Source organism: Salminus brasiliensis, chromosome 17, assembly GCF_030463535.1.
Source record: "Salminus brasiliensis chromosome 17, fSalBra1.hap2, whole genome shotgun sequence".
Classification (NCBI taxonomy): Eukaryota; Metazoa; Chordata; class Actinopteri; order Characiformes; family Bryconidae; genus Salminus; species Salminus brasiliensis.
In genome coordinates, this window is record NC_132894.1 from 28,705,488 (window position 1) to 28,721,467 (window position 15,980).

Consider the following 15,980-nt stretch of genomic DNA (forward strand, 5'->3'; position numbering starts at 1 on the left):
TGATGAATGTGATCGAACCCTTAACCTTAACCCTGTGGAGTCTGCAAACGGGCCAGTGTGTCAATTGTTTCTTTTAATATATTTTTCTATTAATATATTTGCAATAATACAGTGCAGAAATATGAAGACAAGTCTCCATACTCTTCTCTGCCTTTTGCCCTGTCTAACTGGCACCAAAACAATTTGTCCAGATTAGTAAAGGTGTGTTTTTACAGGGCAATTTCTAAGACCAGACATCAATTTTAGAACAAATGCAAAAATTGAGAAAATACCATTAGATTCCAGAGGATTAAATACCAACATTTGTTTTCATCTTTAAATGTTGCTGCAAGATCTGCAGCTGTGCTTCCTCTAGAAAATGTTTGTTTGTGGGTGGCATTTGTTGTTGGGGAAGGCAGGGGAGTTCTACAAGCTAACTTTATGTGGCTATCAGTAACCTACCCTTTATGACCCTGCTACTACAGTAGGACTAAAGGTTGAAATACAGAATACAAAAGTTTAAATGGTCTCTGCAGTGTCAACTGTGACTCACCATTAGATACTGTTAATTCTAGGCTTAGCCTACATTTGAGAAACTGGCTCCAAATGTGCTCTGGATATTCATTGACATGTCTTTGTGTTTTGTCTATTTAAACAAAGAACTGAATGTACTGAAAGCTAGAGCATCAAACTGGTGGTCATGTTTCAGCAGTGCATCACCCACTAATTTCAACAATAGGGGAAATACTGTGTTGAGTCAATATAAATGGACTGACAGAGAAAGTACAGAGATAGAGCAAAATAACAGGATGGGAAAGGCCACAGGAATAGAGGGAGGAAAGGGAAGGGAGAAAGTGGATAGATGAAAGTGGAGGTGATCACCTGACTGATCTTTTCCTCCACCTTCTGCAGGCGCTGGAGCATTGCTGTCATGGCCAGAACAGCAGAGTGACAGGCTCCACTAGAGTTGGCCTCTGTGCCTGGACTCTCTAAAGCAGGCTGTGTGTTTGGCCGTGTGTGTGTACCGGCAGACTGCTTTTGTGATGAAGGAGCTAGAATCCTAGAGGCCTCTATGTGTGACCGTGTATGTATGTCAGGGGGTTCTGTGCGTGACCGGGTGCGTGGGTGAGTGGGCCGGATGGGCTTGAGGGAAACACACAGAGGGTTGGAAAAGGGCACGGTGAGCAGAGCAGCTGGGCACTCCTCTGTAAGTCTGATGCTGGGGGCGGCCTGGAACTGCAAACACATTGCACGTGAGCAGGGCTGGGGCTCAGACTTTGAGCTGCTCAGCTGAGTGGTTTACATTGCAGTCTGCTATATTGCATTACACAAACTTCCAGAGCTTTAAGGACTGACTGTAGTTACACTTTGGAGTTACACTATGTGCACTACAGAAATGTGTGCACACATTCCTCATGAATATAATACATTACATCAACCACATCACTTTTGGCACTGCTTGTGTTGGTGTAATATCTATTTTCATTTGAATGAATGTGCAAATAAAGCACACATTTCAGTACATTCATCGCCAATTGTTTCAGTATGCCTTTCAAGTATGTACCTGCTTTTTAGAGGGTGGAGGTGGTGGGGTTTTCTTCTTGGCTTTGTTGAAGGGTGGAGTGTCTGTCATATCGAGTGATGGAGGCCTTGGAGACCTCTCAACACTCGAGTCAGACTGAGATGATTAAGCCAGCAGCAGTTAAAGAGAGAAAAGGCCAATAGGGTTAGCAGAACAGCAGGAAAAAGGAGAATTACTGGAAAGAAGTCACTAGAGAAGGAAGCAAGGTATCACAGTTCAGCAGAGCTATAACAAAGACAAAATGATTTTCCAGGGCCAGTGCTGGAAACAGTTACTTAGAAGTTATAGTTAGGATTTCATAAAGGATTTTAAGGCTAGTGGATTTTTACCTGCCTACGGAGAGTGCAGCTTGGGGTGCTCTCCTCAAACTTTGCCAGTAGTTGAGAGGCCATGAACTTGACCTTGTTCTCCTTCAGCTCTCGGCCTTCGGATGTTAACGATGAACTTTGACTGCTGAAGTTTGTTGCCTGGCAAATATAATTAAACAACAATGAACTCTGGTTATAAATAAGAAGCTTAGGTTAGTCACATCACTATGAAACACAAGGGTGCATGGATAATCGTTGTCCATTATATAAAGTCACTTTAATGGTATTGCTCTTACCTCTTCCAAATAACTGCATACCTTCCGTCTTCTTTTGTAAAAAGAATCATTGTCATCCACCTTTTTATCATCCTAAAAGGTAAAAAAGGGGGGGGGGGACAAATAATGCTTTAATAACTTCAAAGCATTAGTGTACATAATAGAGATAGAAAATGTGGTGAAATTCTATACCAAAGTAAACACATCTTCAAACAGAATGTGGTTGAAAAAAGATATAGCTGATCTACGGACACCACTCCATACCTTTGGGATCCGTTTTCGAGGTTGTGTTAAGCTCAGCGATCTATAAACAGGTCGGGATGATCTTGAGGCAGATTCATCATTATTTTCATCAGTCTTTCTTCTTAAATCTGCAACAAAAACAAATAACTGAAACATGTGGCAAATCAAAGGCAATGTTCATTGTATTGCTATAATCAAATGCAAGTAAACCATATGCTACAACATGGAAAGAATATGAAGGACCATCTGTGTTTTTTAAGAACTGTCCAAGTGAAGTTTTTTCATGGCAACTTTTACTGAAAGCACTTAAGGACACCACGGATGTATACAATTAGCATTACATGCCATACCACTTATATTTAGGTGGCCAGTGTTACTGTGAATGTAGCTATATGCATACCCTCTCTATAGGTACTATATCCACTCTATACTAGTATTCAGTGGTGTAGGGAGAGCTGGGGAATATGTGCATTCCTCTCATTCCAGAGTACATGACTGATGGAACTGCTTAACAAAGTTTTGTTCCAGTACAGCAAGGCCAAATTATGTGTTACTGCATCTCCATTTACAAATGCTTCATCTTCGCAACCTCCATAGGGAAGACATTCCTCAGGCCAACATTAAATGGGTCAACAGAAGATTCAATAGAAATATTGTACAGCGGTTTGTGATGGTGTCGGACAAGTGCGACAACTTCATGACAAAGGTAAGACATATTAATGTATTCCGCCCATTGTAGGATGAAGATCACAGCTTTATCTGGTACCTGCACTTCCGTCTTTGTACATAAAAAAGAGAAAGACTTTGACAGACCACTCTATACTGGAAAAATTGTAAAAATTAAACACTGAAAATAAATATAAAAATATAATGTAATATTGTATAATAATATAAATAATATATAATAATGGCTTTATGGGCTAAGAACCAACTGAGATCAGCTATTTTATACTATGCAGCTGATAAAAAAAACATTGGTTATTGTTTAATGTTTCTATATTAATAACCTAAATACACAAAGTTGTTTAGTGTTATACTCTATACTGCTTTGTGACGTTATCTGTCATGATGACAATGTCATTACATTGTCCCCATAAGAATTCAGTGACAGCATGTCGCTTACCTGATGGTGGCAGAGGAGTTCCCCTGAAGAGCTCGTAGAATTTGGAGAGGTATGTTACCATGCTGTTCTTGTCTGGGTCCTGGCCTGATGCTATCTCTTTGCCTGTGGTAAACGGCTTTATGCCAAACTCCTTCTCAGCCACATCAAACGCAAGCTGAGCATTCTTAGCAGCATCCTCCTCATTCAGTGCATCATAATCTCTATAGGACAAGAAGAGTATAGTCAAATGAAAAACAGAAGATGTATAGAACATGTGACAGCCCTCAAACTAAACAGTTATCAAACTGGTTTGTGTTATGTGTAGCACCTCTTGACAACATGGTCCATGAAAAGGGGTGTGAACTCTAGCACATAGTAACATTGTTACTAGTAACAAACTGTTCTTAGTTCACCATATCATGGTCAGGATGAGAGGTGGAGTGTAAAAAAGCTGTCTTTGCAGAGGCCAAACCACTTTTCACATCTTCTGCTCGTGTTTGGATTTGCACAATTGCAAACTGTGCTGGAACAAGTGCTCAAAAAGAGAAATCAGAGACACCCAGAACAGCTGCCAGGATCCAACAACGCACAGCAAGATTTATGACCATGTGTTTAGACAGGCCACTCTAGGTTAATATTTGTAAGCTGTTTACAGCTATATGCCACTGAAACTTTGATAACCCTGCTGATCCACTGTGACATACAACTACTGTTTCACATAAAAACAATAGATTTTCTATTGTAATTAAATAATGTAATCTACAAGGTCACATATAATTATTTTTTAAATGTGACTTAAGACCAGTTGTATATGAGATTCTTATCTAAAATTATGCCTCAGTTATACTCTCAAAGAGTAATGTATATGGCATGTGAGAGAGCAAAATCAGGGTCTTTATGGCAGAGACCATTGTTGGTTTGTCATTTAGTTACTTATCTTAAAGACTTATTTAGTAATTATTACTAAATAGTCTGTGACTACTATGAAACTAATGTAGGTTATGTAGTTATTGAAGTGAGGGGCTGAATTATGAATCAGGGATTAAACTGTTTGTGGTCTTACATGAGATGTGCTCTGAAGCGGTGGATGAGGGCACAGAAGGCTAGGCCACTGCTCCATGATGAGACCAGATCAGTCACACTCACGCCTTTATAGCCCTCTGTCTGCTTCTGACACCAAGTCAGCAACCTGCTGGGTCTGACCTCAGACTCTATAACAAAAATCCAGACACATCCACACAAACACAAAGAGTTGTGAAGCCATTTGCCATTAGGTGATGAAAGACCAGGCTTACTTTTTAGTCAAATTATAGCAATATCCTATGCAGCAATTTCAATAACATAACAAAGCTCATGTCAGCCAATTGTGCAATCGATCCACAGTTCGAATTGAATTCTTTTGTGTGAAGGTGATAATGAGCCCCTCCACCAAACAAGCCCAGAATCAGCCTTGGGTACCGACTCATGTGTTCGGTTCTAAAAAATGCCCTTAATATCTGTATTGGTGGACTTTTTCACACATAAGTGTTGGTTCTTAAAGATTAATAAACTAACCACCTACACCACCTGGTTCACCACAGATCACCACAATAATCTGGTTGTTCCAGTTCCACATGAACAAACATTTTGGGTAGCTTTATTTGTGTACATTGAGGCCACTGACTATGAGGGGAATCTTCTGAAAAGGCAATCCTCTCAATGTGACTCCTCTTGTGAAAACAATCTTTATACTCCCACACACCTGAAATCCACACCCATAATGCTATTTTGGGACTATTTTAGAGTTGGAATGAGCTGGGAAAAGGAATGCCCCAAACATCTAACGAAGCTTGGAGATTCCTCCTGTCTCTACAATCTTTGTGAAATATTTCCTAGTTTGCATGGGATACATGCATGGAGCGAGTTCACAATGTAAATAATGATTAAGCTGACCTCGACGTGCCAGGTTCACTGGGCGCCGTATAGTAGCAGCTCGCTCCAAAGAGCAGGACTTCATTTCTCCACTTATGTAGTAGTTACGGACCTGTGCAGAACAGATATAAATGGTGAAATAATAAAATTGTACATGGTTTCGCCAAGACCCAAAGGTAATAATTATTAAAATGAAAGGTAATTTCACCTGGTGTGGTCGGACACAGTTGGAGTTGAGGTTTGGATAACGTGTTCCAGGGTCGATGGTGTACTGATCAAAGTTCTTGGCAATGTTTTCAGGTGTTGTCTGAGGTAACAATCGGTAAAGACTCTCCCTGACGCAGAAAATCATGGCATCATAAACAGAACTTTTCGGGCACTGACAATGTCAATGTCATAGGCAATAATGCAACTATATGGTGTAGCTGATAAAATGAATGTGGGTACAAGGTAACTGTCAAAGGTAAACTAGAAAATTGTGTGTGTATTTATATTCTTTAAACTATACCAACCTCTCTGCCAACACATCCAGTGGTATTCTATGCTGTGACCAGCTCTTGATCATCCAAGCTGTGTCAAAGGCCGCCAAGAAGCCACGGGCACACCCTGTGCCCATCGGCCAAAAAGGCTACAGACAAGGTTTCCAAAGTTAGCATTATATTTAATGCTCAAAACCAATAACCAAGCAAAATGATTTAAAAGAAAGTCCTCAAGTTGAATATTCACTGATTTACCTCAAGCAGACTGTCTCCCACCAATGCCACCAGCAGGTGATGGCCAAACCTCTCTCTGACCAGAGCAGCGTTCTCTGAGGCGTACATGCAAGTGAAGTCGAACATGGCTACATCTGGCTGGTCGAGGTGGTTCATGGCGTAGTCCAGTGTGGGCAGCTGGTAATGAGTGGCGTAGTCGGCAGCCTCCCGAGCATAGCTTAGAAGAGCCTCCTGGTTTACATTCTCACTGCTTAGCAGAGCATCTGTGTCTATATAGTCCTGTAACAGACACAACACACCATAACATCATGCTGCTGTTTTCACTTTAGGGGAATGTTGCTTTTTTAGGAGCTTCCCATGAGAACATTTCGAGTGAAGCCAAACAAGCCGTCAGTGATCTTTCAAAAAAGGAACTCCTCCTTGCGTCACTCTTTCTAAGAGACTATGACTACCAGATTTTTGGCTTTGCTCAAAGACGTTCCTGCATGTGCAGACACAGATTTGGTTGAATGACTTTTCTAAACTGACCACCCTTGCTGAGGGCTTTATGACATTTGCTCTTCTCTAGGTTCTTTTATGAATCAGCACAGTCTGTCAAATCTGTGAGTCAAGACTGTCAGTTCCAGTATAAACTCTGCATCAGTGGTGAGACCTAAATACCACTAAGTATGAGTGCTTATGTTTGTGTGTGTGTCTGAATAAAAAAAAAACACACACAGAGAATGAGAGATCATAAGATGGTGAAATATGTTCTCCTTATAAATGTTTATGCCCTCTTTGCTGTGTTTATGCGTGTGTGTGTTCACAGCCTATTACACTGGCAGGCTACAATAACAAAAGAGTCATCGTACCCTATGCCACACCTTCCGTAAACCACTTCCTCTTGGACGTTTGGCAAGCTAGAGCCACTACTCACATGAATGATGACTCCTTTATCCAGAAGGCTCTGCTTCTTAGCCGTCATCACAAAGTAGTGTGTGTTGTCTTTATAATACACTATGTTCTCCAAATCGATGCCTGCATCAGAGACACAACCACCAGAAGATGAGTCATTCAGAAGAAACCGGACATCACAAACGTCTGTAATGCAACACTTTTACTGTGGAAATCAGGAGTTTAATGAATGATTTAGTAAGGAATTCTTCTGTAATGGAGGCTAGCCATAACAGGTACACAAACTTAACATGTACCTGCACAAAATGCTGGCAAAAGATAAAAAAAAACAGAGAGAAGGAGAAAGAGAAAGAGAAAAGAGAACTGAAACCTAGCTCAGCTTAGAACAAGATAATTACACCATCCTATGCTGATAGTTTTTTTTTCACACTTCAAATCTGATTTGACTTTTTGAATTTTGGACTAGTTTTTGAGTGTTCAGAAGTTACAAATGACAAAGTTGCATTTGCTTGCATATCTATATTAGTTGCCATAGTGACTAAGAAGAGAGGTACAACCTTAGTTGTTCATGTGTACCTTTACATAAAGACAATAACTACTGAATAGAACAATCACACTATAGTCCACAACAGTGCTGCACATTTTATCAAGTAGAACAGAACAGGACATCAGTGTAAGCTGACATGGTCAGGAGATAAGATTAGCTAACAAATAGATTCTACTGGTAATATTCAGAGAGACATCAGCAGTCATGATAAAGCTACAACATACAAATAACAAATATTTATATATGTTATAGAAAAGGTTAAACTTTCCAGATTTAAACTCTATATAAACATCTATATAAACAACATATTTAAAATATATAAACATCCAATGTTATTGTAGCACACTCTGCTGTCAAGGACCACCGTAGCATACACGTATCAAACATAAAAGATTTACTTTTCTCAGATATTGGCTTTTAAGAGTTCTTAAGGAACTGGGAGCTGAATGGTCAGGTAGGTCAGTCAGACCGAACTGTAAGATATTAAACACTTTTAAAACAGTCATTTAAAATGTTGCTTCTAGGCAAAGTTAATGAGTTTAGAATGTCTGATTATAGACTAAAGTAATTTTACTGGTGTTTACTATTGTGTATTAGCACAACTTACATAAGATCTGGGGTTAGATTATTTTTAAAAACAAAAAGAGTTGGTCAGATCAGCATTGGATGATAGTCAGCATTAGGAGACTCGGATCGCACTTTAGCCATCTTGTTTTTACATGTGTTTTTGTTCTCTCACCTGTCTCCTGCTTGAGGTCCTGAAAGAACTTCTGGTTGAAGATAAAGGCCACCCCACTGATCTCTTCCACTTTGGCCTCCGCTGTCGTATTTCTGTTAATGAAGTTAGCCGTGATGGCGATGGCCAGTTTCCCACGGAACTCTTTCCGCCGAAACCCTAAGAGACAGGATTGAGACAAAAGGGGTTAACGCAGGAGGACATGGCTGATTCATGATGGAGGACCCCAAAGTCAAATGCAGCCTTTGGGGAAGTTCCAGACAGAGTGAGACTTAAAGAGAGAGAAAAGAGAAAGTAAGAGTAACTTTGAGACTGCAGGTATGCAAGACACTTTAGAGCCGGAAAGAGAAAGAGAGGGGTAGACAGAGAAATGGACAGAGAAGAGAGAGACAGAATGAAAGTGTGTGATGTGGCATTTTTCTCTTCCTGCCAGGCAGAGGCATGCTAATCCTGGGGAAATCTGCTGCTGCCTAAATCACAGGCTGGTTATTTTAGGCTCAGACGAGCTTGGCTTCACCACAAAGGTATGAGTAGTTTAAAGCCACGGGTCCTGGAGCTCCATGCTGCCTGCAGCTATCTAATTAGTTCTATCAGAACTTTGGGGGTGGAAAAAACACATATTTACTGCTTAACTGAAAAAACAGGTACAGAACTGTCTGTTCAATTGCGCAGCGTTTCAGGCTTCAGGACAGGATTTAACAGCGCTAAGATGAAAGTGTGTGTCGTTACCCTGCAGGTGTGGGCCTGTGGTGCAGAACAGTGAGGAGGACAAACCGTCTCTGGTCTCCTGTCCTGCAGAATAATGTATGAGGTTCTGCAAAGTGCCTCTCAGGCCAGGCTTGCAGCTGATTACTGGCCAGAGCTGTTCCATTACTGTCACGTTAATTCATCGAGACGTCACCCCGCCCGCGCACTCACCCACATCCCGGCGCTCCCCTCACACGACCGCGCACCCTGAGAGGGGGATATATTTAACTTCCACCAGACGGCCCCAAACAGGCCAGTTACTGCACAGGACGAACTGCTAAAGCATTCCCCCTTCAAAGTTACTCATAATTGTGCAATGAGCTAAACGACTCATCATTTGGAGCGGCCCGATAATTCCCTTATTTGGAATAAGCATCTGTTTGGGGATAGGTACAAAGATGACGGGTATAGGGGGAAGGAGTCCAACAGGCAAGCATCAACAGCTGAGCAGCAGCCAGCAAGACTCAGCCCATGGCGCTATTTAGGAACGCACACTGATCCTCTGATTTCATATGTAACCTCGCACTTGGCGAGGGCCTGATGACATCATGGGCTATCGTTTTACAGAGCAGGGCTTGATTTTATGGCTTTCCAGCTTTCTTGGATGAAACAATCCAGTCGAAATGGTATGGAAGTGCAGCCAAGAGCAACAGCCAAGTTTCTCTCAGTCATAGTCATTTAAGCTCCACTACTGATAAGGAGTATAGGGTAGACGTCTGTCCTGGATTTTGTCTGAAGACTTTATTTTGTAATGGTTGGTCTTACAAAACGTTCTGGAGTTACTTTATATGGAGTGCCATGGCTTGTTACGAATACAGAGTCAACAAAAACATACTCTAGTGAAAGAGCATGTGACGGGCTATTTGTGTTACCAAGCTACCATATCATATTCTGAGCTGTTTTAGTTACCCTGGAACGTTTCATCTGTATTTATAGAGCAACAATAATTATAGCGACTTTGTTACTGTGTAAAAACATAGGATCCCATAAGTGTATTTAGTGTATTATGAGTAATTTTTTTTTGGTGAATTTTTGGACTTTTGGTGACTTACTATGTAAATTTAGAACTGCATCACAGGCATTGGTGTACAAACCTTCAAGGGTGTTCCGTCTTCCATCAGCCCCCACCACTACATCAAAATCAAAGTCAGCCACAGGGTGATCTGCTGGACGAATCTCTGCTCTCCAACCAGGCCCTATTGCACACGCACACACACAAACATACATGTGCATGCTTATCTGTGCCTATAATTCATCAAGCTGATGTTATATGGACAGACAGTTGAAATGATCGTTGCAACATATTTATAGCTGTATTTACATCTTTAATAGCATGTTTAATTACACAGTACTCTTAAACATAAAGGTGCTACAAATGGTTCCTTGAGTGAGGCCACAGAGGAACCATAAGAAACAATGTCTGTAATAGTGATGTGTAAGTGTGATGAACCTTTCCATCAAGTGATAGTTCTTTAAAGGTTCTTCACACTTCTCTATTACAAACATGGTGTCAGAAGTGTTTCTTCCATTTGTAGCACCTTTATTTTTATGAGTGTACCTTTACGAGTGTACTTAAACTTTAAAATAAGAGGAGGTTGTGGCACATTACGCAAGTCAGCTTAGCACCTTACATAGTTTTCAAATTCCGTAAGTGATACATGAGAATCATTAAGGCAAAACAGAGCCTCATTATATGATGACGTGATAGCACTGGACTGCACCATTGGAAACATGCATCTCTTCTCAAGGCCAAGGTCACAGTGGCAAAAGGTTCTTAATTTAGAAAGCCCTCTTGTTTTTTATCAGCTCACTGACATCTTTGCTGGGGAGAGAGAGGAAGAGATATCTAATGTCCTTAGTGTGGGAGTCCAATCATCTGAAGTCCCTGGGAAACAGTCTTGTGTTGTGAAGCCGCTCCTTAAAAGAGCCGTTTGCACATGAAAGCATAACCACATCTGGTGGCAAATTACAAGTGGACCTAGGAGACATGTTTCTAATTATACTGATCAGCTTATAACCATCAGTTCTTCATTTAGCTGATGTAATGATCTCTCCTTCTCCTAAAAGGGGGAAAAAAACCTTGCCATGTGTACTGAGACTGTGCATGCTCTGCAGCCATAAAATAACAACAGAACTGGGAGGAGACCCCTGGCTAAAAACAGAGAATTTTTCCATGGGCATTAAAAAAATGTTTTACCAGCAGGGCTGCTGTTGGTTGGTTGTCATAATAAAAGTTTTAGCAGTACGTAAGGGAGGAAGTCCTCTGTACGGAGCTACCATTGTCTTACAGATAGCGTGAGGCAGAGGTGAAGGAGATTTAGGCGCTAATGGGAATCTGATCACTTTGTTGACTCTCAAATGCAGCACACAAAAAAGCCCAATCCTTTTACGCTAAATCACCATCCTGCTGACAAACGATTTTTAGTAATGCATCATGGCTAAACTGGAAATGACAGCCACTGAGGTTAATAATAGTAGATGAACAGACAAACAAGGCTGGTAGGTTAACATATGATGAACTAATCAGACCTGATCGTCAGCTAGTCAGGTTTTATTGTGGTTTGGCACATGCACAGACAGACTCACCCTCATTCTCCTGGTCCTCTGGAGGCTCCAGGAGCTTTACAAACTCCACGTTGATATGGAACTCGACCCCTAAAAGCAGAGCGATCTTGAGGAGCATGAGCTGGAGCTGCCGAATACCTGACAAACACAGCCGGGACAAGAACCATTACACCCTCTAAAGCATTGTTAACAGTACATAGTAACACATAGCCTAGAATAACAAAACACTTGATGGATCCATTCCTATTTCCAAGAAACTAGGTGCTGTCTTGGTTCTGACACATGACTTACCTTAAATCTAAAACTAATAATTTGCAGTATGTGTGAATGGACAAGAAGACTTTTAATATAAACCTCAGACAGAGGAACGATTAACAATACAATCAAATACAGAAGTGAGGAAAAACACTTCCCGATTAACTTTTGTTGTGTTACGAAATATCATTTACTGAACACACTTAATTGCAGGACAACAGCTAAAGTCCTGTGTGTTTAGAGTACTCACTGATGTGGTCTATGGCCCCTGCACAGAACTTCCCATAAAACTTCTTTGCCCCCAGGCCTCTGAGATCATGGATGGTGAAGGGCCAGAGGTGCAGAACATTGTTCCTGGAAAACGTGTCTCTCTTCTCAATCACTACTGCTTTGGCCCCGAGGAAAGCCAGTTCTATAGCAGTCCGCAATCCACAGGGGCCTCCGCCAATTATTAGACACTGGACACATAAACAGTAAATACTGAAGTTAGGGTATCAGTGTGCAAGAAAAAAAACTGTGTCCTAATAAGGCAAAAATGTATGCATGAGCCACAGTAAACAGTTTAAAGATGAAGAGTTCAAGAACATTCCCGGGACATGCTGCCTGCCATTAGCAGCCAGAGCCCAGGAGAGCACAGTTGACCTTGTTCTCTCTGGGTTGGTAGATGGCTCTTTCTCTTTCCACATCACTTCAGTGTGCGATGCTGGCTGGCATCTGCTAGCCAATGCGTCAGAGTTTGGTACCCGACGTGTCCTCCAAACACGTTGGTTGCCTACTGACGTTGCATCAACAGCACTATGGTTACGCATGTCAGTCCTCACCCTCCCAGTGTCAGTAGCATTACAAGTGATAGAGGAAAAGCACTAAGAAGTGGGTTGGGTAATTGGCTATTTAAAAATTAGGAGGAAAATTGGGGGGAAAGGTGTTTGGATATGGCAGTAGGTCTACAAGGCGGCAATATTTTTTACTGCACTTAAACAGTGTTTGCATTTTTACTGCGTGGCTGTGAAAAGCCACACAGTAAAACCAAGAAAAAAACTGTCAACTATTTGATTTGATGGCATGTGGAAAGTCCTAATCCAATTTTGTACAAGCCTAAGCTGCAATGTGAAAAGACCAGCTCTAAAGAAACTTATAGTGAGACTTATAGTGATTGTTTACCACACCGTGAAGCTACACTGCCCAAAACGCCAGAGGCGCACGTATGATCACTTGCACATTAAATCCTAATTACAGTCCTGTCATATCAAAGTCATGCTTGGTGCATCATGACCAGAAGAATGTATGAAGTCAGGTTTTCAGGTTACAGAACATGTCTGAGAATGCCTGTTGCGGGGATGACTTCATTCCCTCTGGTGCAGGGATGAAAGACCAGAGGGGGGTTATTGCACATCTTGCCCTCTGTTCACTAATCTAGTCTTGAGTCAATTAGACGATTCTGCTGATGAAGCCTTTTTCCTGTCATCCAAACCCGGGTGCTCTGTTACCTCAGCTTCTGACTCAAAAGTTCTAACGGCCTGGCTTGACGTTTCATTTCCTTCCTTCCCATGATATTATGCCCATGGTATGTAAGGTACGGTTAACTGAACTCAACCAAAGCAATCCTGCTGTAGACAGGGATGCCAGTATATTTGAACAGTGTTGCACACTTCCTGTTGCAATGTATGCATGCCTCCAGGACAGTAGGGACTCCCAGACACAATCACTGGGATCAATATTGTGCTTCAGTCCCTGTGGACCACAGGCTTTTATCATGTTTGCGTAGGTCAGTGTGGAGCCTGTTCACTCGGGCTGTCCCTCAAGTCTCTCTCCAGTGGCTAAGGATGTTCAAGCTGCCAAGACCATCCTAAAAAGGCCTGCTGACTGCCTTCAGAAAGAGACAGGGCAAAGAGGGAAGAGTGTAAGCAACTGAGGAGAGAGAGAAAAGAAGAGAGAGAGAGGAATAGTAACAGAAAAAGGGACACAGGTAGCTAAGTGGCTTTGCCTGCACATGCCTGTTTAAGGGCTACAAGGCTGAAAACTAAAGGACCTGTTACCACCAACAGACTAGCACTTAGAGCAGCCCAAATGTGCTTTTTCTCACATTTTTCTCACTGTACATAACATTATCTATAAAAATACAAGGACAATGTCACTCTTTACCATCTACAGTATCAGAACTATAGCCTGTATGAAATGTCTAATGAAAAGTTCTACCAGTCAGTGCAGATACTATCATTGTGAGAGCTCTTTTGTTTTGGCTAATCCCCTCTCTGGCTCTGAATTCAGTTCACAGTGTCAGGGAGCAGAGGTGTGGCATTTCCTTCTTTAATCAGTGCTGATCTGTTTCCTGCCTGATCTAGTATGTCGATCAGTTTAGGGGTTCCTAATGCATTGAGGTTAAGATGCAAGATGGGTTGTGGAGGTGTGGAGATCAGTGCAAATGAACAGGCACAGTAATTCATGTCAGTCCTTTTTGTTTGTCACCTGGGAGCCATAAAGATAAGGACAGGACACTGGCCTCATCATTAGAGAGCTTTATGAAGGGTGCAGCTGGCGCTCCATATGGCTTAGGTCAGCGGCAGTCAGACAGCATCCCACCTCAGGGCAGACTGATGACTCTTATCACTTGAAAAAGTCTGCAGAACAGGAATTGGCATGCTGACCTGCCTGACGACACTTCCTGATGAAAGCTGTGGCGCCTACTGGACCCACAGTGACTTACACTGGTAAGCTTCCAATGACAGGAACCCATTTGACTTTTAGTTAATACAGCGGTAAAAGACAAACATTTAGCCATGTCCAATTCCCAACCAATAGCTAGGTGTGAGTGAGGAGAGGGAAAGCTAGTACATCTTTCTCCAAGACAAAAAAATAAAAAGGTCCACCATATCTTTTTAAACTGCCACTGATGCAATGTAATTGGACAGATCAACATGCTTGGAGAAATACTTAACTGTCAGCAAACCTAAATACTTGACTTAGCTACTGAACTAAAAGCAATAGAGACAGTACATTTTATACTGTTAAAATATTTGTGATATCAGACATACTGACATATCTCTGCACAGTTTCCACCATTCTACTCCAAATCTCCATTATTTTCTAACTCCTAAACACACATACATACACAGACACACTTAACCTGGCTTTATGCTTCCAAACAAATGGACCTGCCTGTAGACATGATGTGATCCCAGCTTTCTTGACTGATTGCAGCAGGCAGATTGCTTTGGATCACACTGTTATAAAAAGATACTCAATCAAGTGCGACAGACCACCGGGAGAGCAACAACAGCATGAGCTGGCGGTCCAGACGGACATGCATTCAGCTCTGAGTAGAATTAACAAGGCAGAGAGGCAAGAAAAATGCAGGCAACCTGTCTGAGACTATAAAGGGTCTGACTGTGGAATGAAAGTAAACTGTGCAGACACATCCATTATGAAAAAATGAAGTCACGAAGTCACAGCTGTCAGCGTATTCAGAGCACATACTGTACGCATGTGAAAATTAAGAAACTACTTTCCTCATATGGAAAATAATGCTGTTTCACATGTGCTGACAAAGCTGTCTTGGTAAAATGCTTGGTAACTCCAAACTGGCACTTTTACCAACAAATTCTGGCACTAGCAGTTGGTCTTCAGAAAGTTCACTTGGTCTTAAGACGTCCTTCACTCTTACGGAAGTGATTTTTTGTCTGGCATACTCGAAGTAAGATTCTAATAAAAAAGCCAATGGAGGTAAAATTCCCTAAGCACAAAAACTATTTTACCATACTTGGTATTTGTAGCGGCTGCTATGTAATAAAGCCTGATTGGGAGTCATAGCAACAGTAACACTAACAAGGGCAGCAAAAAAGCATCACTAAAGCATTCAGTCCTGCTGGGAAGATTGAAAGTGTGAGTGAGTATGACCTCATATCCTGAGCAGATTGGGATTGAGCACACATTTGGAGGCAGAGTGAGGAATGATATCATGTCAGTCTTTGCAAGCCCCCCTTTACATTTCACGGCAAACCATCACTTACGTCATGCCCTCCTTCTGAAAGAACAAGTCACGACAGTATAAGAGAGGCAGGCAGATGGCTCACTATTCATCAAGACTGACATGTTTCATCAGGTGCCTTTGTGGACTCTTGGTCCA

General features: G+C 41.7%; 1 protein-coding gene across 9 annotated transcripts in view; it reads right to left on the minus strand.

The window, feature by feature from the left end:
• Positions 1-15,980, minus strand: part of mical2a (microtubule associated monooxygenase, calponin and LIM domain containing 2a) — a 47,791-nt gene that overhangs the window by 16,346 nt on the left and 15,465 nt on the right. For 8 of the 9 annotated variants that reach the window (XM_072661035.1, XM_072661028.1, XM_072661027.1 and 5 more), the window contains exons 3-18: positions 12,108-12,315; positions 11,624-11,740; positions 10,132-10,233; positions 8,294-8,449; positions 7,030-7,130; positions 6,135-6,392; positions 5,913-6,028; positions 5,609-5,735; positions 5,422-5,512; positions 4,553-4,700; positions 3,511-3,710; positions 2,409-2,515; positions 2,166-2,237; positions 1,891-2,028; positions 1,544-1,657; positions 862-1,215 (exon numbers count right to left, since the gene is read on the minus strand). In XM_072661035.1, coding sequence (XP_072517136.1) covers positions 862-1,215; positions 1,544-1,657; positions 1,891-2,028; positions 2,166-2,237; positions 2,409-2,515; positions 3,511-3,710; positions 4,553-4,700; positions 5,422-5,512; positions 5,609-5,735; positions 5,913-6,028; positions 6,135-6,392; positions 7,030-7,130; positions 8,294-8,449; positions 10,132-10,233; positions 11,624-11,740; positions 12,108-12,315 — 2,409 coding nt within the window. The remainder of the gene's footprint in view (positions 1-861; positions 1,216-1,543; positions 1,658-1,890; positions 2,029-2,165; positions 2,238-2,408; positions 2,516-3,510; positions 3,711-4,552; positions 4,701-5,421; positions 5,513-5,608; positions 5,736-5,912; positions 6,029-6,134; positions 6,393-7,029; positions 7,131-8,293; positions 8,450-10,131; positions 10,234-11,623; positions 11,741-12,107; positions 12,316-15,980) is intronic. The other variant, XM_072661034.1, reaches the window with a different exon arrangement.